This window comes from Bactrocera tryoni, chromosome 3, assembly GCF_016617805.1.
Source record: "Bactrocera tryoni isolate S06 chromosome 3, CSIRO_BtryS06_freeze2, whole genome shotgun sequence".
NCBI lineage: Eukaryota > Metazoa > Arthropoda > Insecta > Diptera > Tephritidae > Bactrocera > Bactrocera tryoni.
Window position 1 is genome coordinate 5,141,217 of NC_052501.1, and position 24,131 is coordinate 5,165,347.

At 39.9% G+C, this 24,131-nt stretch overlaps 1 protein-coding gene across 1 annotated transcript; it reads left to right on the forward strand.

Moving 5' to 3' along the window:
- Nucleotides 1-1,911: 1,911 nt before the first annotated feature.
- Nucleotides 1,912-22,374, forward strand: LOC120770876 (polycomb group protein Psc). Its single transcript, XM_040098511.1, has 5 exons — nucleotides 1,912-2,143; nucleotides 10,292-11,640; nucleotides 12,489-12,579; nucleotides 17,138-17,341; nucleotides 17,573-22,374. The coding sequence occupies exons 2-5, from the start codon at nucleotides 10,332-10,334 to the stop codon at nucleotides 21,741-21,743; spliced, it is 5,775 nt and encodes a 1,924-aa protein (XP_039954445.1). The 5' UTR covers nucleotides 1,912-2,143; nucleotides 10,292-10,331; the 3' UTR covers nucleotides 21,744-22,374.
- The last annotated feature ends 1,757 nt before the right edge of the window (nucleotides 22,375-24,131 follow it).

Below are 24,131 nucleotides of genomic sequence, written 5' to 3' on the forward strand. Positions count from 1 at the left end.
TTAAACACAATGCAAAAACAACAGACTTCGCAGCAGCAACTCAGCCGAAGTATTTACCACAGTCTCCACCGAGTGCAGAGCGATACATGTGTATATACACAGAAGTATATATTATTTATATAGAAATCATAAAAAGTGATTTCGAAATTGCTCAAACCAACTTGAATATGAAATGTGTCATGAATGTGAGCAGCTGCTTGGAAGCAGCAACAAATAAATAATGGAACTTATATACTATTATTCACTGCACTTATTGAACACTCGTACCAATCTAGTACCCGCCAATAAATATATAGTAAATGCGAGTACGCTCACACATGCCATAGTATACCGTTGAGCAGCAAAAAGAGCGAATCAACACATTGTTACTCAAATGAGACCAACCAAGAGCACGAGCCGCTGAAGCAACGTTAACGCTAAACCACGGCGACAGTGACAGCTGTCGAACGTTCAGCAAAGCAGTGTAACTGGACTGGGCCGGTCGAATGGCTGCGTTGCTGCACGGCAACGATGCGTGTGAATGAGCGAGAGAGGCAGAGAAAGAAGATATGATGGCAGTGAGTATATGTGCACACGAAATAAATGAGTGCTGTTGCGAATGAAATAAGGGGATGGGCAGTAAATAGCAGCGCTGTGTATAGCTACAGCTGCTTTGAGCAGATATTATATGTATATAACACGAGAGAGAGAGAATATGAGGAGGATGAGCGTTGAAAGAAAAAATAAATTCGTTGAAGTCCGGCGCCGCAAGGCACTAGCAATGCCATGTATTTGATTGTGTGAGCAGAAGCCACTGCCTCTGCGCTTGTATATACATAGCAGTAAGCGCTGCGGTCTGGCTATATAAAAAAATTATATATAAATGAAATTGAGTGTTTTCGAGACGGTTTATGGTTCATGGTTACAGCGAGTCGGAGCATAGCGCCAGAGCTCATTTCGAGACGGAACGTAGAGTTGTGTGGTAACAATTTAATATTGACGGGAAAATTAGTGTTTCTCGCCTTCACAAAGAGAGCATAGTTTGAAAGAAATTTCAAATGTTCAAACAAAGTAAATAAATTTGGCAACGGAGAATTATATATTGAAAACAAAGAAATTTATTTTAATTACAAATAATTAATAATAAAGTGAAAATAACTAAAAATTAAAGTCACGCTGACTAAATAAGTGAAGGAGAAGCAGCTACAGGCCAGACAAATGAAGCTGTTCATATGCAGAAGAGTGCACTTTGCGTGTATATACATATATTTGTGTGTGTAAGTGGAATATTAATGTCGGTAGCGCTGCCAACGTCGCCGCAGTCAAAAAACGCTTCGGTTGTCGCAAAGTCGCATTAGCAACGCTGCTATTGCGCTGGAAGAGAACAAATACATGTGCTCGCATATACAGAAATAAGTGTGTAGTGCCTCTCCATAACGCCAGGGTGCTTGTGCGTTGATAATAATTTTTTCGGAGTATCTCAAATACGGTTGTCACGTTTTTCGACGGCAGACTGCCAGCTACCTCTGACGTTTCATTTTACTGAACTACGCGTTCGTTATGTGTGTGTGTACAAACACAACACCAACAACATAGAATTTATGTACGTGTGAGTGAATGTTGTAACGTGCGGGTACAAAAAAGCAAAGTAAGCGATAAAAGTGTACTTAAAGCAAAGTAGTGGAAAATAAATTGAGGAAGCAGAAAAAAGTGCATCAGTGCCGATGTTATTCAGTGTATGAATAAAGAAATAAGCAAAAGTGAATAAAACTAATGCAAGCACACAAAAAATAATAAAATTCAAGGCAGATTAAAATAAAATCTGTAAAAAGTGTTGAAAAAAAATTAATTGTAATTAATTATTTACTAAATGTGCATAAATCATGATTTTGATTGGTTAAGTGAATAAGTTAAAGTTGGAGCTATGTATGTGTATATAAATATATTTATTTAAAACTACAATTGGGATTACAAATGGATATTGCCTTCTCCAATTTGGATAAATAACATACAAACATATATGGATAACCCTATACGCAATCAGCAGCCTGATAACAAATTATCTAAACTTGTCTGTATTCTTTACGAGCAGATTGGCGCTGTACTAGCTGCATTGGTACTCCGTTACAATTAGCAGCGCACACGTTCATCGTGTTCATTAAAGGTAAAAATATGTTTTTTTTTTAGTTTTGAAATATGAAACTTGTGCATGATCAGCTACAAAACCCACCACCACCTTTGCCAGCTCCTTTTACGTCTAAATGCATGTACCCTTAATATGCCTTCCAACTTGCCATTAACTAACAATTTTCTGATTCCTTTTTGCTTTTGAAATTTATTTATCAACATCTTCATATTTCAGTTTTCGGTTCATTCAATGCAATCATGCAAACTATATGTGGATACTAATACATATTAACAAACATATAAGCCTACTTGCATTTACCATTCTACTAGGCTTATATACATTTACAGCTGTATATGAATTTCATAGATAAATAAACGTACATATCTATGTGTGTTACATACATACACATAAATATGTATATGTATCTACAGATATGTTTGTCCAACTTCAATCTCTTTAATGTGTAGTTTTATCATGGCATTCAGCCTTTGCACTTCGTTCGTTTTGCTTTACTTCATTTCATTTCGCCTCTGTAACGGCTTTCCGAGTACTACTTTCCTACCCTCAGTCCGTCCGACTGTTCCACAGCCATGCGGCATATCACATGCAATAACAACCAGAAACGACTGCCACTTCGAGACCACGACAACATTAGTAAAACGAACGTACAGAAGTAACAGCACAGCAAATAACAGCTATGCTGTAGTGACAACGAAAGCACCGACGCAGGCAGATTTGACACAAAAACCAACAACAGCAGCTCTGTATCGAAGTCATAGGCAGCGAGCAGCTTGCGTTTTTCCCTTCGCCTACTGCATACATATGTATACCATAAATCGGTATATCGTTGTATAGCTGTGTATTTACGTATAGACATAGATGTGTGTATACGTAGATATAATGCACGCAGCTGAAGAGCATTAACAGAGCCGGCGCTCGAACACATTTAGTTGCACAGTGCATATAAAACGCATAAAATTACTCAAAAAAACAGATGAATAATGAAAAATAATAATTAATTTACTGAAAAAACAAAATTAATTACCATTAAAATTAGTTTTTTTTTAATTTTGTAATCTCGAAAATGTTAATTTAAAATATTTTTCAGATTTCTATTTCCAAATACCGATTTGAAAATTAAAAACAAAGTAAAAGCAAAATAAAAATTACTGAAAAATGTTAATTAAAACTTAAGTACCAAATTGATTGTATAAAGAATTAAGTCTTTGAATTTTAAATAATTTCGCGCTTGCCTACATCGTGTTGAATGGAAAAGTTCATTTTTAATTAAATATTCATAGACTTTAGCACTTGTTTACATTTACATATATGTACATACATACATACGTGTATGTACATACATACATATGTACATATGTATGTGTTAATTCCAGATTTCGATATCAAAAATATTTTTTTATTTCTTACATTAAATTTTAATAAAATTTTATTTTATCAAATTTTAATATGGATTTAAAAACAATATTTCCAATTTTAAGTTTAAAAACTAAATTTTTCAATTTTTTCTTATTTAATGTGCACATAATTGAAAATTAATTCTTTTATTTCTTCTTTTTCAATTTTTAATTTGAATTTAATAATACAATTTTCAAATCGAGATTAAAAATTAAATTTTCACATTTATTTTTTTTAACTTTTAAAAATTGTTCAAAATCAAAAAAAAAATTGTTTTTTTATTCGCAAATTTTATAAATCGTCCTATCATCGATATTCTCTAAATAGCTATCGTAGAGGCGAGTTATTCAAACTAACACACTGTGCAGCTCATACAAGTATGCTTCTCCTTGCTGGCTCCTTTGTTCGCTTATTCGCCTATGCCAGCCATACTTGGCTTCTGCATGCGGGCTTTCCGTTCGTACGCACATATACACATGCATATTATGTATGTAGGGGCATATCTATGTAAATATGCATAGATATTTATAATACATAAAGTCATACATACTTACATACAAATATTTTTTGTAAGTATGCTTGTATGTGTGTATCTTTGTTTACTTGCAACGTTTGAACATTTGCTTTTGCATCTGTTTATGTGCGTTTGTTGTTGTTGAAACCTTTTCTGTCGACCGCTTTTGCAAATTCTCTTTTGTTCATCACATTCTGCACAGTGCCTTTGTGTCTGGTACGTTGTTGTTGATCATCTGTCGACGAGACCGGGAAGTTTGCTTGTTTGTCATACATTGGAACTGTGAGCTCACATTTCACATTTCCATCCAGTTTTACCTACATAGATCCTGTATGAAGATCGTCTTTTACGTACTGCGACACGAAATTCCTTGAAGAGTCCTTGTAGGTTGCGATAATGGCAGTTTACTTTTCAATGCTGCTCATTAACTGTCTCACGAAAGTCGATCTGCTGCCGCTCACATATTCACACATAGTTATTAATTACTTGAGTAAGTACGAACACATACATATATGTATGTAAATATCTATATGTGTATGTTTTGTTTGGGCACATGTAATGTGCCAACACGGAGCATCTCTACATCACATTTGGCTTTATGTGCATCCAGTGCATGAATTTATATAATATATTAACAAGTACTGCTAATGCTGCAAGTATAAAGTAATTGCGTATGTGCAACTCCATGCTTCCGCTGTTCAACCCCCTCTCCAGCATAATAGCGTGTTCATTTAGATAGGTTGTTGTTTTATGTAGGTATGTTGCTCATCGCTTTACACCTCACTGCCTCGTCAGATATTCATCCATTCACAGCAGACGGCCTTCTCTCTTCCAATGAACTCCAGCTGTAGCAACACAACATTTGCTTGAAACCCAAATAAATAGAGAATACTGACGCAGCAGCAGCAGTAGTAAATGCGATAGCAATGGCACAAACACACACAGCACTACACGCGCATATAAAGTTAGTAAATACGAGGCACTGCCGGCGGCTAACTTTAACTCTTCGCACTCCCCTCCAACGAAGCGGCATAATCACAATGTTCCATTTCGTTACGTGGCTTCACTGTAGTTTCAGCACAACCCAACTGCCTGTTTCGCCTTTGACCGACCTTCTCGACGTCTCCAGTGTGCAGCTTACCGTAGCTTTTCCAATTTTTATATTATTTCAGGGCGGCAGTGGCAGTGACAGCGGCAACAGCAACGGCAGCGACAGCGTTCCGACGTCAACTGTGCATGTTTTCAAATTGCCTTATCGTTCGGTGTAGGGTTGCCACCGCTACTGTTGAGCTACTGATTGCGTACTGGTTGGTATGCTGGTGCCGGCGCTTGTACTTGCAATACCTATGTACATGTAGGCACTATTTATGTACGTAACTGGTATTAAAAAACAGATTTTTGGTATTTTTTTCGTACAGGGTTTGTCGAGTCTGTCATTTCGTGTGCGCTCAAAGGGCAAACCCGTATTTTGGCGTGGGCCAACCGGCCAAGAGCCATTTCACTGAGCTTCGGGCTCAAACTTCTTTGTACATGTACTATCTACTTGTATATTTTGTCTGCCTTGCATGCTTTCACTTGAAAGTTGTTTTGCTAGCGTACGAATTTTTGTCCCTTCACTAATATTGCCTGTCACTCATTGACATTTTTTCTTTTTTCGTTTGGCCTCAAGCTGCTCGCAATAAACTTTTCACCTTTTTGCTTTCCTGTCAGTTTATATTTCGTTTCATTATATATGTATGTACTATGTATTTTATTTTATTTTTTGCCCAATTCTTACTGACTTCCTACATTTTTTTCCTATCTAAGTTAAAGGGCAGAACTTTTCTTCCGGACACATGATGGGAGTTTTTTACTGCTTCTGCCCAAAATGTATCAGTTTACTTACAAAAGTATGCACACATTAGGGTGAGTTAAAAAAAAAAACTAATATCACATTTTTCGGTTAGAACGACCCTTTATACCGTGAAAAAATATCCCTTTGTGTGTTTTTGCTTTTCAAAGTTTTTAAATTTATAAATTTTTGAGTTGGAAAATAATAACCTTGCCCTCTCCGCTCTACAAAATTAGTCGATGTGAAAAATGTTATCCTAAAAAATACGAAAGTCAGGGTATTTTTTAAGGGCACAATAGACCCAAGGTCGCAATGCAATCTTTGTCTATTTATCTTATCATGGTAATTTTAATTAAAACAAAATCGAAATATTATTAAATTGAGCGGCATTTAACTCTCACACAAACCTTTTAAACATTTAGCTGAAAAACTGGTCTTGCAGGGATATTTTTTCCTCTGTATATATGTAGGTAGCTTCATTTTAACTGAAAAAGTCTTTATCAGTTGTTTCTTGGTTCACCCTAACACACAATTACATAAGTATTTATTTATATATTTATTTATGTATACATACATACATATGTACATGTGTATGTACACATTCTTTAAATTACTTTTGGCTACATCTTTAACCAGCATACATACTAAAGTATGTTTATCGATCGAGATCTTTAAGAAGTTAACTGAAGGCCGTCATTGAACTTCGTTTTCAATTATCCTTGGTGCACGTTTCATCAATTCACTATCTACTTGTGCGTGTAATCGTTGTTTGCTTTGATTACTGTGCACACGAAAAATAAACACAGAATTTATTAAAGTTTTCTTGGCAAAATAATTTATTAATTTTTTTTAAATCAAATCCTCCTTTAAGAGCTTAGTATTAGGAGCACATTTCTCTTTCTATATCGTATGGATGTGTATAGAAGATATACCCATGATAAACATTTGAACGCATTGCCACTAAACGAAATAAAGAAGAAATATAAAGTCAATGTTTCTAAACTTATTCATATGTAAACTTGTATGTACTTTAGGGTGAGGTAAAAGCTAACCTAAACCGAATCCTTGAGTTAAAATGAAGGGTGAACATTTTTTTTCAACTTAATTTTAAAAGCTCTCGATGAGCATTTTAAGTTTCCCGAATATTTGGTAGTCGTAAAAGTCTTTTCGTGTTTTGTCAATAGATGTCGTTGCAGTCGTATATCTCTAGTGCTACCAATCACATTGTGTGTCATACCATATAGTGTTGGAAAGGTGAGATTTTTAGCTTCATTTAACAAAAAAAAAAATAAGTTCGGGGAAGTTAAAAAAGTTGCAGCTTTCAAAAATGAGTGAAAATAATGAAGAAATTGGCTATATTTTGAAACTTTTGTATAAAAAAGGGACGAATGCCACGCATGCCTCCAATAAAATTTGCGAAGTTTATGGAGACAATTGCTGTATCAGTTTGTATAGCACATGAATGGTTCGCTCGCTTCCGTTCTGGAAATTTCGATTTACACTCTAACGGAAAAATGGCAAAAAGTGGTCGACCCAAATGGTACATATGTATATATTTGTTTATTTATTTATTAGTATAAAAAAGTTGAAGTTTGATTAGAAATACCAAAAGACTTTTTCGACTACTCAATATTTTTATTCAAAATACCAACCATAACTTTTGAAGCGTTTGAAATAAAATTTTTAACATTTAGAATTCTTCTAGAGCACAATTTCGAATTTTTTAAAGTTTTTAAAAGCTTTGGAAGGTGGGAAAAATTTAAATTAAATTAAAAGAAAAATATTCATATTTAACAAAAAACCTGAATTCAATAAATTAAAATAGTAAAAAATACATCGTTTATACCCGGGAAAGGAGAATCGACACACACCACCTCTTCGTCGATTTCAAAGCTGCTTTCGACAGCACGAAAAGGAACTGCCTCTATGCTATGCCGCGATGTCTGAATTTGGTATCCCCGCAAAACTAATACGGCTGTGTAAACTGACGCTGAGCAACACGAAAAGCTCCGTCAGAATCGGGAAGGACCTCTCCGAGCCGTTCGATACCAAACGAGGTTTTAGACAAGGCGATTCCCTATCGTGTGACTTTTTCAACCTGCTTCTGGAGAAAATAGTTCGAGCTGCAGAACTTAGTAGAGAAGGTACCTTCTTTTATAAGAGTGTACAGCTGCTAGCGTATGCTGATGATATTGATATCATCGGCCTTAACACCCGCGCCGTTAGTTCTGCTTTCTCCAGACTAAACAAGGAAGCGAAACAAATGGGTCTGGCAGTGAACGAGGGCAAGACGAAATATCTCCTGTCATCAAACAAACAGTCGTCGCATTCGCGACTTGGCTCTCACGTCACTGTTGACAGTCATAACTTTGAAGTTGTAGATAATTTCGTCTATTTAGGAACCAGTATTAACACCATCAACAATGTCAGCCTGGAAATCCAACGCAGGATTGCTCTTGCCAACAGGTGCTACTTCGGACTGAGTAGGCAATTGAAAAGTAAAGTCCTCTCTCGACGAACAAAAGCCAAACTCTATAAGTCGCTCATAATTCCCGTCCTGCTATATGGTGCAGAGGCTTGGACGATGTCAACAACTGATGAGTCGACGTTGCGAGTTTTCGAGAGAAAAGTTCTGCGAAAGATTTATGGTCCTTTGCGCGTTGGCCACGGCGAATATCGCATTCGATGGAACGATGAGCTGTACGAGATATACGACGACATTGACATAGATCAGCGAATTAAAAGACAGCGGCTACGCTGGCTAGGTCATGTTGTCCGAATGGACGAAAACTCTCCAGCTCTGAAAGTATTCGACGCTGTACCCGCCGGGGGAAGCAGAGGAAGAGGAAGACCTCCACTCCGTTGGAAGGACCAAGTGGAGAAGGACCTGGCTTCGCTTGGAATATCCAACTGGCGCCACGTAGCGAAAAGGAGAAACGACTGGCGCGCTGTTGTTAACTCGGCTATAATCGCGTAAGCGGTGTCTACGCCAATTAAGAAGAAGAAGTAAAAATACATTGTTTATAACCCAAATTGGTACATAAAAATTGTAACTCTATTTTTCATGTTCCTCACAATATTCCGGCTCCATACTTAACAAGTCCGGTGATAACTACAGTACCTTGAAAAATTCTAACAATATTTAGTTTTTGGCTCACCCTAATATATATTTATTATGAAACGAAAGTTATTGCTCAAAAAGTTAGTACCAATTTATGTTTTCGAGCTAACTTGTGGCTCTTTTTTACCGCTGATACTCATAAACCCAGATGTCGCCACCAGTACCAACCAGATACATAAGCGGTTGTTCTTGTTGTTGTAGCTGCAGAAAATCTGCCAAGTTGACAGTCCTTGGCCGGATAAAAATCCGGGTCCGTTCCGGTTACGTAGACCCGACTGTCATGAGAACGGATACGGTCTTTATCTACGTTGTCAAGCATCTCTATTCGATCTCTTTAGTTTTTTGGTACTACTAGAGTCTAGTATTGGCACGTTGAGTCGCTCCGTAAGAGATGTTGAGTTCCTCTCCTGTCTCTGTATTAACAAAGGTGGACGGCTGAATCGCTGGAGATAAATTTTCGATGACTTCACGACCTTCGCTCAATGCTTTGTGCTACTCATATAGTTGTGTTCGCCCTAAAGTAGACTCCCCAACACACTTCTGCAAAATTCCGTAGCCGTGATTCCGTTTGGAACACAAAGTTTCAAGCAAACTCCTGCAATTTTTTTTTTGCATGATAAAACTCTTCAGACAAATTCTTTTAATCATGAACATATAGCTGCGCTGAACACACACTAATTGACCTGATCAACCTTCACGCGAACACAGGAAGAGGTTGTGTCAATCCATGAAGGGTTTTTTTATCGATTCAATACGTCGGAAGTTCAAATGGACCAGTCCGAGTACATATGTAAGTGTGGTGCCAAAAAGTAATCCTCCTTGGTGTTTAGGTTTACACAACAATTATAACCAATTCGTTCAGTCGGAATATGTTTGAATCGAATACAGTTCATTTCAAAAATTTTTACTTTTCAAAGGACTAATATTTTATTAAATTTTTCACAAGTACACTTTTAAATTCTCATTTATGACGCTTTAAATCTGCTCCTGCACTTTGCTACCATTGCTTTATAATGTCTTCCTTATACAAATAACTGAAAACGGCAGCACATATGGCATGTGGTCAAACATTACATACAGTCATTCGAATACACACATCCAAACAAACAAAGGTATAGAGATGCGCACCAAAGCATGATTACATATGTATGTACATTTGTACATTTTTTAGTCAGTCCATTCAACAAAACATTTCATTTCACTTTAATTATATTCTCCTAATCCGGCTTCCCCGTGGAGCACATAAATTCCAATTTTTCATTCGTTTTTTCTAACAACAACTTTTCGTTTTTCTCTTTCCAGATTTTTTTGTGAGTTCCTTTGTGGGTGACAGAAAGCAACAATGTCACCAGTGCCAGGAGCCACATCAGTGGTGGGCACTGGTCTCGCACCGCCACCTGCATCGCCAGCATCCACATTTGTTACGACAACAACTACAACCAGCGCGACCGTCACTTCGACCTCGCCTAGCCGCGTTCCAATGGTGTCCTCGCAACAACAACAACACAGTACACCTTCACGGACGGCGCAATGCCACACTGCCACTGGTGGCAGCACAGACAACAAGAGCAAGCATCACTTTAATAACAACAACAATATAAAGAACAATAACTGTAATAACAACGTAGTTGAGCAAAATTCAAGCAAAAGCAAAAACAACAAGTTAAGCGTACAGCACAATGGTGGCTTGAATTCGGCGAGTATGGAAAGTGTGCGCCAAATGAAGCAGCATCAACAGCAGCAACACAAACAACAACAGCAGCAGCAGCAGCAGCAAACGAACAAACATACCAATAGTGACACCAAGGCTAAAAGCAATGACATGCAAAAACACACAAATACAAATACGAATACAACGACAAAATTGTCCTTCACCCATGCCACCAGCACAACGAATGCCACCGTTAATGGCGCAACTGCCAAAAGCGTGAACAACGCGCAATTCTCCTCGCCTGTTGGTAATGTTGTTGGCACGTCGACACCATCATCATCAGCGTCGCCGTCCGCGTTGTCGCCTGCGCAAACTAATTGCAGCACTAAATCACCGACGACGACGACGACGACGAAGGCGACTACAATGCCACAACCGACATCCTCCGCCACCGCCACCGCCACCGCAGCCTCATCCACATCATCAACTGCGAAACCGTTGGCCTTGTCGGCCGTCACAAGTAATGCTGCCACTTCAACACCAGAAGCAGCTCCAGCAGTATCATCATCCGAAGTGGCAGCTGCAACAGGCACAATAAATGCGAAGACAATAATAAAATCGGCTATTAATCAAAATGGTGTGGAAATAAAGGAGGAAAGCGATCCGCAACAAGTGATCGTCAAGGTGGAGGAAACAACCGCAAACACAAAAGCAACAACTGCGAAAATCACTACAACTACTGTTAATCAAGTAGCAACGCCTCCTACGTTGGTGACAAATCAAAAGGACACTACGGCTGCGACTGCGATTGCGGCGCCGGCGGAAGCCAACAAGAAGAAAGCTGATCCACTCGTTACCACCGACGATGCGTCTGCGGATAATCTGATTGTGGATAAGCCGCGCAAAGTACTGCTGAGCGTCATGAATCCGCATATAATTTGTCACTTGTGCACCGGTTACCTCATCGATGCCACAACCATTGTCGAGTGTTTGCATTCGTGTAAGTATCCAACACAAATTAATGAAGATTTATGCCGAGCACATGAGTATGCTACATATTGTTAAGGATCATCATAGAAAAGTAAATTAGGGGGCGGCTTCCGGAGCTCGCGAGCAATTAGCTTAATTTAGCCGTTTTGCCTTTTTATACGCAATTCTTCCCTCAGTTTTTGAGATATGGATTTGAAAATTTACACCCGTTCTATTCTCTCCAAAAAGACACTCATTTGTCGGAAATACCGTTATCGGACCACTATAGCATATAGCTTTCATGCAAATTAACCGATTAAAATCAAGTCCTTTCATGAAAAACTTTTTTTATTTGACAAGATAACGTCAAGAAATTCGACATAAGTGATTTTGAGGCAAGGCTACAATCTCCGTAAAAATTTTTCAGATTGGACCACTGTAGCATATACATACATAGCTGTCATACAAGCTAACCGATAAAAATCCAAACCTTATATGAAAAACTTTTTTATTTGACAAGATATCTTCACGAAATTTGACATTGGTTATTGTCCAAGGCCATGATATAATCTCCGCACAAATTGATCAGACCTTGCATACAGACTGGCCGATCAAAATCGAGATAAAGATGTTCTTATACCCTTTTATTCTATAAGAAGTGGATATGTGAAGGGTATTACAGCTTCGGTGCTTCTGAAGGTTATTGATAAACTTCTAAATTATATAAATACAGAATAAACACAAAATATGTATGGAGAAAAAACGTATATTTGTAATTTTTTCTTGGGTTATACCCCTACGCTTATATACTTACATACACACAATATATAAATGTGGTTTATATATTATTAATTAATGTATTTTTTTTCTTTTTTACAGTCTGCCACAGTTGCCTAATCAAACATTTGCGGACTGAACAGTACTGCCCACGCTGTGAAATGATGATAAACACGGCGAAGCCAAATATAAAGTGAGTACAAAACATATTATATTTTTACTTTGTGTATATTTTTAATGGAAATGTAAATATGTACGTGAAATGTAAAAGAGCTTCGTATACATACACTTATCTGTATACCCAGGAACTTGGGGCCTCGGTTTTCTCTCTAAGACCCTATGTATGCCCATCTAATAAGTTTGACTGTTCTCCTGTAATACTCGGGATTTCTTAAATAATTTCGAATTACGAAGCATACAGTTAGAACCTTATTGAATATTAATGAAACTGGTTTCCTTCTGACTTAGCTTGGTGTGAATCGAAGATGATGAATGCAGGTTGCAAAGATATAGGGTTTGGGATAGAGCGCATTCCAAACTAACGAACGAGCAGAGGTACGCGATTAAATTCTGTATGAAACTCGGTAAATCTACTACAGAGGCGTTTGTTATGATCAAGGAAGCTTACCCAGATGTTGCTTAATCAAGAAGTAGTGTGTTTCGGTGGCACTAGGCTGGCTGGGAGACCTGCGACTTCGACAACTCCTTCAATGTGACTCGTGTGCGCAAAGTTTTGAACTCAGACCGTCGACTAAGCATTCGTTCAATTGCCTAGATGTTAAATTTATCAAAATCTGCAAAAGTGCTCACTGACGACCAGAAATTGCGGCGAGTGGAAGTTTGCCAAGAAAATTTGAACATGTGTGATAGTGATCCCCAATTTTTGGCCCTACAGCCAGCCCAGATGTGGCCTCCCGGGCTTTTTGTTTCCTTGCCTGGAAAGGCCGTTGAAACGCAAGCATTTTGAGGCGACAGAGGGGATCCAAGCAGTATGCACCTCGGTTCTCAAGACTATTTCGGAGAATGATTTCCGTGACGACTTTAATGCTTGGAAATCGCGCTGGCAGCACTACATCGACGCAGAAGTAGTCTATTTTGAAAGTTTTTAAAGAATTGTAACGATTGGTTCATTAAATTTTTTTAAATCGACTCAGTTCCATTACTTTTCGGACAAACCCTGTATGATTGTCGTCTATTTAGTTTTTTTTTTAACTAAAAGTAGTTAGGTTAGCAGAGGAGACCTCAAAAATCTTTTTGATGAACCGACATGTGACAAATTCTTTATTATATAGAACCTTGTCTACTGTGCTTTAACCGGTACAATGCTTTCTAACAAAAAATTCACGTTTTTGTATGAGACAGCGTGGCAAAAAGTCTCAGATCTGTACGTGGAGTTAACTGCAAGGAGTACACCCTAATCATTTATAGGAAATCCTTCCCAAACACATACATACATACAGATGTGTAGATGTACAGATGTTCCCATACATCAAAAGGAATACAATCCACGGCTATTCTTATTAATCTTGCCAATTACTTCATTTCAAAGTATTTTTCTCGTTACTTTTTCCTTCGTGATCAGCGTCTTCGCTGTCCGGTAGTAGATAAAACGCACACCTCATTCATCTTCGCAGAAATTATTTTATATGGAATCTACTTGCGCAAAGTCACCCTCCTTTGAGCGCAGAAATCACTTCAACGCATTGCATTACATCCCTTCGACGGCGGCAGTTGCGGGACAAGCTCGTGCATTGTCGATATGATCTGATTAACGGGGCATCTAGGGCCATGTAATGTGGCATGTGTGATTGTGGCCGATAGCCGTATGCATGCATGTGTGTCCATATGTGTTAAAGCACGGCTTCCGAGTGCCATAAAAAGGGGCGAATCTGCAGTCAGAATTCGCTGCCAAAGGTAAAAAATACATTTTGGTATAAGAATGTCTGTATGCACAATATGTACATACAACGAAATAGCAGTGACAAAAAATGGCATATGCAATCTGCGCAAAGGCAACGGTTCGCTGGAGGGGGAAAATGAAACTCGCTCTCCGGAAACATAATCAAAATGCCAATTAAGTGAATTTAAGTCTTACCTTGTGTTATTTTTTCTGCTTTCTTACGTGCACATGCCCTTACTATTTTGAAGCATCTCGACATTGAGTCTTTGTTGTCAGCTCTAACCCGCTTTTGGCACATCTCGCGTTATTTGGGCGCTGCGTTGGTACCGCATGCAGCGCCGTAAACACTGACAATGGCATACACTGGCGGGCGGGGTTTCGCTTCGATTTGCCGACGGCATGCATTTCCACACATGTAAATGGGTGTGTGTGTGTTTGTAGTATGTGGTTGGGGCTGACACATTGTGGCTTTTGCGTTGCGAGCACAGCTGTGAGCGTTTTACATAAACCAGTGAAGTGAGCTGCATGCTTAGTAATGTGCCGATTCCAGATCGTGCCGTTCGATGCCAAACATCCCATTCTCTGGCGCGCATTTTGAGGAATCCCATTTCGTTCTCAGGCAAACAACAAACCGAAATGCGAAGCAAAAAAGCAGCATAAATGTGTAGCAAAACAAAGAAAAGTAGGCATTCAAATGCACGATAAACGAGAGGAATGGTATGATAAAGTGACGAAGGAGCACACAAAACGTACGAGTCGAAAAAGGTACACAAATGTGAACAAAAAAAATCGTATGAGAAAAAATGCTGAAGTGTTCGTATGTTTGGGACAAAATTGTGCTCTCGCGTTTTTTAATACGCTCAGCGTCGCTGCTTTGGTTATCGCTCGCTCATTTGGGTTCGGGTGTTGCGGGTCGGAGTGCAGGCATTGTTTATTGTTTTATTTACATTTCTTGATTTTATTTCATTGAATTTCAATTTTTTTCTCTTTACCACTGTTTTCGTTATCATTGTGACGTTGTAGTTGTTGTTATTGTTGCTGTTGCTGTGCTGCTATATCGAATGTGCGCGGAATCCGAAATGCAGTGTTGTGTTCTGTCGTCATTGTTGCCGAGATTCCCGCAGCGACGGTGGGCAACAGGCACAAACAGCAGCAGCACCGCTCTCCCATAGTCGTCATGCTCCTTTGCACATTTTCAAACTGATAAAAGTCACCCGCCACGTCGCTCCTGCCATCAGCATCAACATTTCCATCAGCTACGACACCATTAGTGTTATGTGCTGTTATTGTTGTTGTCGTTGAATTTGCCTCACCATTGATGATGTTGTCGTCAGCAAAAGTCTTTGGTATCTTTTAGTGTCTATTTGTACATACTATGTACATATACATACAATGTGTATGTATGTAGTGTAAATATGTACATATGTGCATTTGTGTGCATAGCATTTATTTGTTTGCGCTTTGCATTAGCCAAATGCTTCGGTACTCAAATGAAACATTGCTGAAATATTTGTGATTAGGAAGGGCGAAACACAGTCATACACGCATACAAATGTACTCATTTGTATACATATCCACATATGTAGATATGTATGTATGTATGTGTGCGCATGCATGTAACAGCATTGCCGTTGGTTTGGTAGGTTCGTTCGCCTTGTGGAAGATGAAAACTTTTTCACACCACATTACATTTGAATACACATGTGCATATGTATGTATGCATTTATGTTCGCCCATATGTGTATTATCACCCTGGTCACAAAGCACCTTAAACCCAACCGTTGCAGGCAGTGCGCTTTGAAAGGGGCCAAATCGAAGCTATTAAATGCGATTTTTTCCAACTTGATGGGTGGTTAGGATATCCAGGGCATTGACTTTCGAGAATTATACGACCTTTAAGCAGATTACGACTTTAGGACACATATGTATCTGTATGAGACAAATTAATCAATTTATATGCAATAATAAAAGAGTTTAATCCGTTGGTATTACGTAAACATGATGAAAAAGGGGTAAAAACGTGAAACTCGGGTGCACCGCAGCTAGAATACGGCTCACAAATAGAAAAACTGTCCATACAAAAATTTTATTGTGAACGCTAAGCATATGGTAGTATCACTGGACCGATCTGAACATTTTTTTCGGAGGTTATAGTTTTCCTTGGACAATAACCCATGCTAAATTTTCTGAATATATTTTGTCAAAGAAAAAAATTTTCCTTACAAGGACTAAATTTTGAGCTATCAGTTTAAGGGGTTACATGGGTTTCCTCGGGTAAAAAACAGCATTTCTTCAACAATTGCTTCTCATATAAAAGATGAAATATTTTATTCGAATTTTTTATTGTTACGAAAATACGAGTAGTACACTACTAACAAAGAAATTCTGAAATTTTTAGAAAAAAATGTTTTAAACTGGGCCATTGCGACGCAACCCGAAAATTAGATTTTTGACATTTTTACAAAAAAATTAAAATTTCAGTTAAAAATTAAAATTTTTTTCAAATAGTCCAAGTCTTTATGAATTGTATCTCAAAGACCTGTGTAAAATTCCTTAAAGATCGGTTGAGCAGTTCTCGAGAAATCTTGCCAACCGACTTCAAAAACACAGTTTCGAGAAGACGCGTTTAAAGACGGCGCACATAGCCTAGCTAACCTCGAGCGCGCAAGTTCTCAAGTCTGTATCTTCAAAACTAAACCTCGGATCAACTTGATTTAGGACAATATTCTAGAAGTTTTGTAAAAATTCCATTTTTTGAAACCAGTAAACCCATGTAACCCCATAAATGGCATATTGACATACATATTTATAATTCAAAGTTATTCACCACATTATCCCTTTTTATTTTCAGGCCCGACACGACGTTGCAAGCCATCGTCTACAAACTTGTACCCGGGCTTTATGAAAGAGAATTGATGCGAAAACGCGCCTTTTACAAGGATCGGCCGGCCGAAGCCGCTATCGCTACACCGGAGCAACGTGGCGAAGACACCGAACACCTCATCTTCAGTCCCTCGGACTGCATGTCCTTATCGTTGGAGTTCGCAGACACAGAGTAAGCAACCATTTAATTAAAGTTATTGTAAAACAGTAGAACATACATACATACATACTTATATATTGTATATAAATACAAACTTTAGACTTATATAAATATATACGAAGTCCAATGGCACTTCATTTGCATATTTAAGTCAGTCATTTAAATTACTTTCCACAACCCAATTTATCAACGCACAATGCTACAACTCTGGACCTTTCCATCTTTTCTTTCGCTCTCTTATAGTGAACTGGTGCGTCAGAACAGCGATTACGGCGAATTGTTGAAGCCACGTTACCTGCAGTGTCCCGCCATGTGCACTGTTGGACACTTGAAGAAGTTCGTATACGGGAAATTCGATATCGATACGCAGCGCTTCAACATTGACATAATGTACAAGGTGAAGACGATAGTGCTGCTCGATCACTACACGCTCATGGATGTGGCTTACATTTACACTTGGAAACGTGATGCGCCAATGCGTTTCTATTTCCGTGTAAAACGTTCTTTGCGTCCAATTGTAAAGGCACGTAAACCAGCACCCATAATGCCTGCAGCAGCAGTACCAGAACCGGTAGAAATTAAGGATGAGGTTGTAGATGCCGCAATTGCAGTCAAATCACCGAAAATTCCCGCTAACGAAACTCCACAAACAACCATTTCGCCCATACCAGATGCCATGACAATAATTCCAAAACCAGTTGCGTCGGCCTTAAAAACTAACGACCAACTAATTATGACGCCAGAACATATTAAAGAAGAGGAAGTTGAAGAGGCTGAAGAATTGAAGGCTAAACCAATTGTGGAAGCAATCGTTAAACCGGCGAAGCCAGCCAAGGTTACAAAAGCTGCCGCCGTCAGCTCAAGTACAGAAGGCAAACGCTCACACTCCAACTCCTCGGCTGAGCGTAAAGCCGAGAAAGCACTAAATGCGCATAACTCGCATAACTCACCGAAATCGTCCAAAGAGAAACGCGAAGCTAAGGAAGCTTTAAAGCAAGCCGCCGAACAGCCACGTGATGAACGTAAAGTCGAAAATATCAAGTTAAAGATTGATTTATCGAAGCATAATAGTGTGACAATTATAAATATGTCCGATCCACAACGTCGTGAGATAACTAAGCCGGTACGTCCTGAAAAGGAGTGGAAGCAGAAAAATAAACGAGATAAAGACTCCAGTCCTAAAAATTCACCGCACAGTGAACGCAAAAGCAAGACACCTAGTCCGCTTACGGTGCCACCACTAACTATAAAAGCCGAACAAATTAGTCCACAGACGAAAATAAGTCCATTAGCGAAGACTCCACCGAGATCAACTGAAAAGTCGCCTGTATCTGCCTTAACCATTGAGGAGGAACAAAAGTCACAGTTCCTCAAGTCATTTTCGCTGACACCGATAAAAGCTGTCAAAAACGAAACAAATGAGAAATCGCCGAAATCACCAAAATCACCAAAAAGCATAAGCACTTCAGTGTTTACCCATAAGGTGGTTGTTAAGTCACCAACAAGTGGCGCGCGCGATTCGCTAAAGACGACAATCAGCACCGTTTTCAAAGGACCCGCCATACCGTCTAAGCGCAAAATTAAGGAACCTGTTAAGAATGTGGCCAAGAAGCCAAAATTATCGCCGCCATTACCGGCTGAAGATTTCAAAATTAAATTGCCACCAAGTCCGATTGCAAACACAGCAAAACCAAATTCATCTCCTGTGGCTAAGCCGACTACTCCAGCGAATGAAAAACCTCTCATGCCTCCGCCAGCGAGAATCAACAACAGCACACCGTCTACCACAAGTTACACTATAACAACAACAACGTCCAATTCCAAAACTAACCAAGTAACTTCAACAACTAGCAGCCAAGCAATGATGCGTCCACCAATTGGTCTGCCGCCGAAAAAAGTTTCTGGTAAACTGAGTGCTTCGGCCGCGCATAAAATGAATTCCATACCTCTACCTCAGTCCATGCCCCGTATTGAGATGGCTGCGCCAGGAAATCGCACACCGATTGCGAAGCGTTACCAACCTATTCTGCCGAAATCGACGCGTCCGAATCCCTTCGCTAACATTCCAAGTGACGTCAATAAGCTGCTGAAGGACGCAGGTACTGAAATCAAATCAATCGCCGGCAATACGAAGTCATCCGGGAAAGTCTACGGCCCAAAGAGCACCACAAGTGGCACAACTATCACCGCCGATAATAGTCTGATGGGACCACCACCTGCGCCAACAACCAAACCACAGTCTCAAAGTGTGAATCAGCAGCGTCATGGCATTGCGGGCAGTGCCAATAAATTGGGTGCTAAGAATGGTAAAACCAGTAATTCGAATAATTATCTTAATCTGGCACTTTTTAATGCCTCAAAATCAAAAGGCAATGAGGCTCCGCCCGGTTGTCGTACCCCTATGTATACGCCAAGCTCGCCAATATACTCGCCTAGCTCTCCGCAGTATATGCCGAACTATAATATACCCACAGTTCCAACTTACAAATATACCCCACGTCCATCTGGCGGTAGCGGTAGTTTCTTGCAAAGTATATTAGGGGGTGCAAACAACCAAATGGCCGGACTTTTCCCCGCGCCACCTACTATGAAAGATAATACCAACACTGGTACCACAAACGGTAATAGCTCGCCCTCTCACAACACTAATTATAAACCAATGGATATTGGTGGTGGTCACCAGCAGGCAGCCAAACGTGTTTATCCCTTCGCGCGCAGTCCCAGTCCAGAAGATCCGCCAGAGAAGCAATTGAAAGTGAAATCATTACTCACTTCTTGCAACATAAACATTCCCTCATCGCTCTCAATTACCATCACACGGGAAGACAGCGAGTCACAGACCAATAATGCCTCGCATCCAAAACATAAGAGTCCTGTGAATAACTACATTGAGATCCTTAAACTGCCTGAACAGTCAAGCGACGCTTTGGAACAAAGCAAACGCGCTTCACCACCGGCGCAAAAGTTACCAGCAACTCCACACGCCTCGTCGTTAAAGCTGCTTATGCCACCATCGACGAACGGAAACACCACAAGCTCCCCTGTGAAACGTGACAACGCCGAGGGAAAATCCACCAATTATGGCACCACAACTTTGTCGCAAATTGCACAAAAAGCGCAGAGCAATCCATCAAAATCATCATACAACAACGCATCGAGTAGCGCGAATAAAACACAAGCTACCACCCCGAACACCACAGCAAAGTCACCACAATCGAATTCTTCACCGAGTCAGATGAACCAAAAACACGCGAATGACAACAACCAACAAAAGTCCAATATGAAGGTGATGGAGCCACTGAAATCCCCACAAGCAGAGCAACAAAAATCGGGCGCTGATAAGAAATCGCCCCTGCAAAGCCCCGACAAAAATAACGCGTCACCAAACGGCAAGAACACACACAAGTCGCCAAACAGCGCCACCGCTGTCGATGCTAGCAAGAAGTTCCGCCCAATTTTGCCGCGACAAAATCCCGCGTCCTCCATACCGGAAATTGTACCGCCGAAGGTAACGACCGGCAGCATTATAGGCACTTATTCGGCACCAAGCGGTGTTGCCGTGAAAGTTCATGCCGCTAAGAAAGTATCGCCGCCTAAAAAATCGCCAGGTGCACAACAGCCACAACCGCAAGTGGCACATCAGCAGCCCAAAAACGGACAATCTCCGAACGCATTGAGCGCCGCAAAACCCAACATACCACAGTCCAACAAATCACCCGCACCTGCACATCAGTCGTCATCTAAGTTGTCAACGAACGCCAAGTCTGATATCACGCCAGCACCAATGTCATCGCCGAACGCCAACACTAACGCCAACAAGCTCGTGCATTCACCACACCCCGGCATACCCCCAGCCATGCCATCATTGCCCAGCCTACCTACCATGCCCAACATGCCGCCCACTGCGCTCCAAGTTGCCGCCATGGCCGCCAGCCTCCCCGGCATGCCGTCGCACTTGGGTAACGTCTCCGCTGCCGACTTCAGCAAGCTCTTCAAGGATAATCTGCTGCGCGCACAGGTGCAAGCGGCTGCGGCCGCCGCACAACCCGGCGGCATGTTCTACCCATACGCGAACGCGCAACAATTGAGTCACCACTACAGCTATCAGCAGGCCTTCATGCTGGAGCAGTTCACGCGCATGCAGCGCGCCGAGGCATTGAATGAGTTCATGCAAAAGTTTAAAAGCGGCCCAGGCGATAAGCCGTTAGACAATAGTGCTGGTAGCGTGGGCGGCGGCAAAGCACTGGCTGTCCCAGGTCCGAAAGCGTCACCCGTTGCGTCAACCAGCGGCAGCGCAACCACCAAGTCAAACGCGGGCAACACCAACACCACGACTACCGTTGTCAATAGCAACAGCAATAGCAACAGCAACAACAGCAGCAGCGGTGGCGCAAACGCGACGAAGGCCAAATGAAAATGAATGTGCGGAAGGCGGTGGAGATGCACTTGGAGATGAATGAACTCTTCCAAACAGCGCTTATGGAATTCAATTCCCGCTGTGCGGCGGGTGTGTGCGTTTGGCGGTTTGCCTAATCAATAAAAGAAAACATTTCAAATGAATAAATTTAGGTGTGCGAGTACAAGTAATCGCGTGTATATACATACATATGTATGTATGTATGGTATATACATACATACTCGCTCACGTATATCTTGGTTTAATTATAGTTTAGTAATACTTTAATTAAGCAGTAAGTTGAAAACTGTTTCTGTTTAAACTGGTTCTTGTTTTTGTTATCCATTTTACCTATATTTGCTTATTTATTATTATTAAATGCTAAAATAAAACTAACACTAGCGTAAACGAGTATTCGTTCACCAATATTGCGTCAAAATGTACGCACTCACATACTTGCACACAATCTGCGTGTATGTGTGAACAGTGTAGGCCTAAGGAGGGAAATGTACATAAGTAAAATAATTATGCGTATGTTTGTGTGTAGCTTTACCCACCCTTAAATAATCTATAAATATATCTGCTCCCCGTCCCTGACTGAATTTTATGAAACACAGTGAATTGTATTTTATATAAAAATAAAAATAAATAAATCCCATTTTTAGAATTAGAATGAAATAGAAATACATATGTAAGGCTATGTATGTATATATGTCTGTTGAAAACTAAATTTTTCAGAAAATTTAAATGTAAAAAGAATAAATATTTTCGTAAAATTACGAATCATTAAGTGATTTCAATAAAATAATTGAATTATATATGAAAATAAAAAACTGCTTTTTAATTCCATTTACCGAAAACAATAAATATTCGCATAAAAGCTTCACCGTTTCTCGACAAATGAATGTAAATACTTGCCACAAGACGTACTTTCTCTTCTGTTCGGAAAAATTTAATTTGCAATTGGTCCTATCCTATGATAGAATTTTCGTAAATGTCTCATCAAAATACTGGGAACCTGCTCGCTCTCACGAATTTTACTTCAATAACTGCACTGGTGATCCGAGAAAAAATCTCTTACCATAGTTGATGAAGGAGCGCTCTTGGCCGTACCCACACAATCGGCTCTGCGGAAAGCACACGGTTTTTATTCGGGCAGGGACTATTAATTTTGCTTCAGTAATGTTTTCTGCCGCTACAACAACAACATCAGCGCTCTCGGAGAGCTGAAATACGAATGGTTATGTTTTGGAATCGATTCGAACTTTCTGTCATTCAAACGTATAAAAAACTGGGAGATGGTTATGATTAGTATGTAGAAAAGCTACTCAGTAACAGAACATGCATATTTGTATGTAATTTACAAAAAAAGCAGTGACGTAAACCTTTCTTACGAAGCCGATATAAGGGTGATCTATTTCAAGGTGCCCTAGTTTTTTTAAAGAAAAAACACAAAAACTTCAAATTGATTAGGAATAGTTTATTACCATTCGAAAGAACATTCTTTGGCATTTATTTTTCAAAGATTATCTCTTTCAAATCTTGGTCGCGGCTATGTCTCAGATGATCCATCCGTTGAGTCCAATTTTCGATGACTCGTTCAAGCATTTCGACTGGTAACTAGCGAATGACATGCGTGATGTTTTGCTCCATGGCTTGAATCGAAGCGGGATTGTCCGCATAGACTTTAGACTTTACATATCCCCACAGGAAAAAGTCTAACGATGTGATATCACACGATTTTGGTGGCTAATCGATCGGACCGAAATGTGAAGTTATCTACTCATCGATGTGTGGGAAGTTGCGCCGCCTTGTTGAAACCAAATGTCGCCGAGTTTACGCACTTTAATTTCAAGCATCAAGTAATCGGTTATCATGGCGCGATAAAGGTCGCTATTGACGGCTACGTGCTCACCGGTATCATTTTTGATAAATATGAACCGATGATTCCACCGGCTCCAAACCACAATAAACCGTTGTTTTCGCCTATTTGAGCTAGAAACGGGCCTAATTGCTGAACAAAATTTGACTCGAAAACGTCGGATCTTCTTGCAACTTTTCAAGAGTCCAAGAGTCGCTTGGGAGGTCAAGCGGCTTGAGTTCTTGCACAAGCTGTATTTTGTACGCTTTCAATTTAAAATCTCGACGTAAAATGCACCAAGTCGTTCCATACGTTAGTCCAAATTGCTGCAAATGGCGTCGAATCAACTCTCCACGGTCTTCGTGTACACTCTCAGTTTCGTCTGCTATATTTGCTTCACTGCCTGCTGGACCTGGTCTATTCGGTGGATGATTATCCGATAATGATTGCTGGGTCTCAAGACGTGTTCTTTAATCGTGTTCCACTAATGAAATGTTTTTAGGTTCAATATATTAATTTTTATACTACTCGGCTGGTCAAATAAG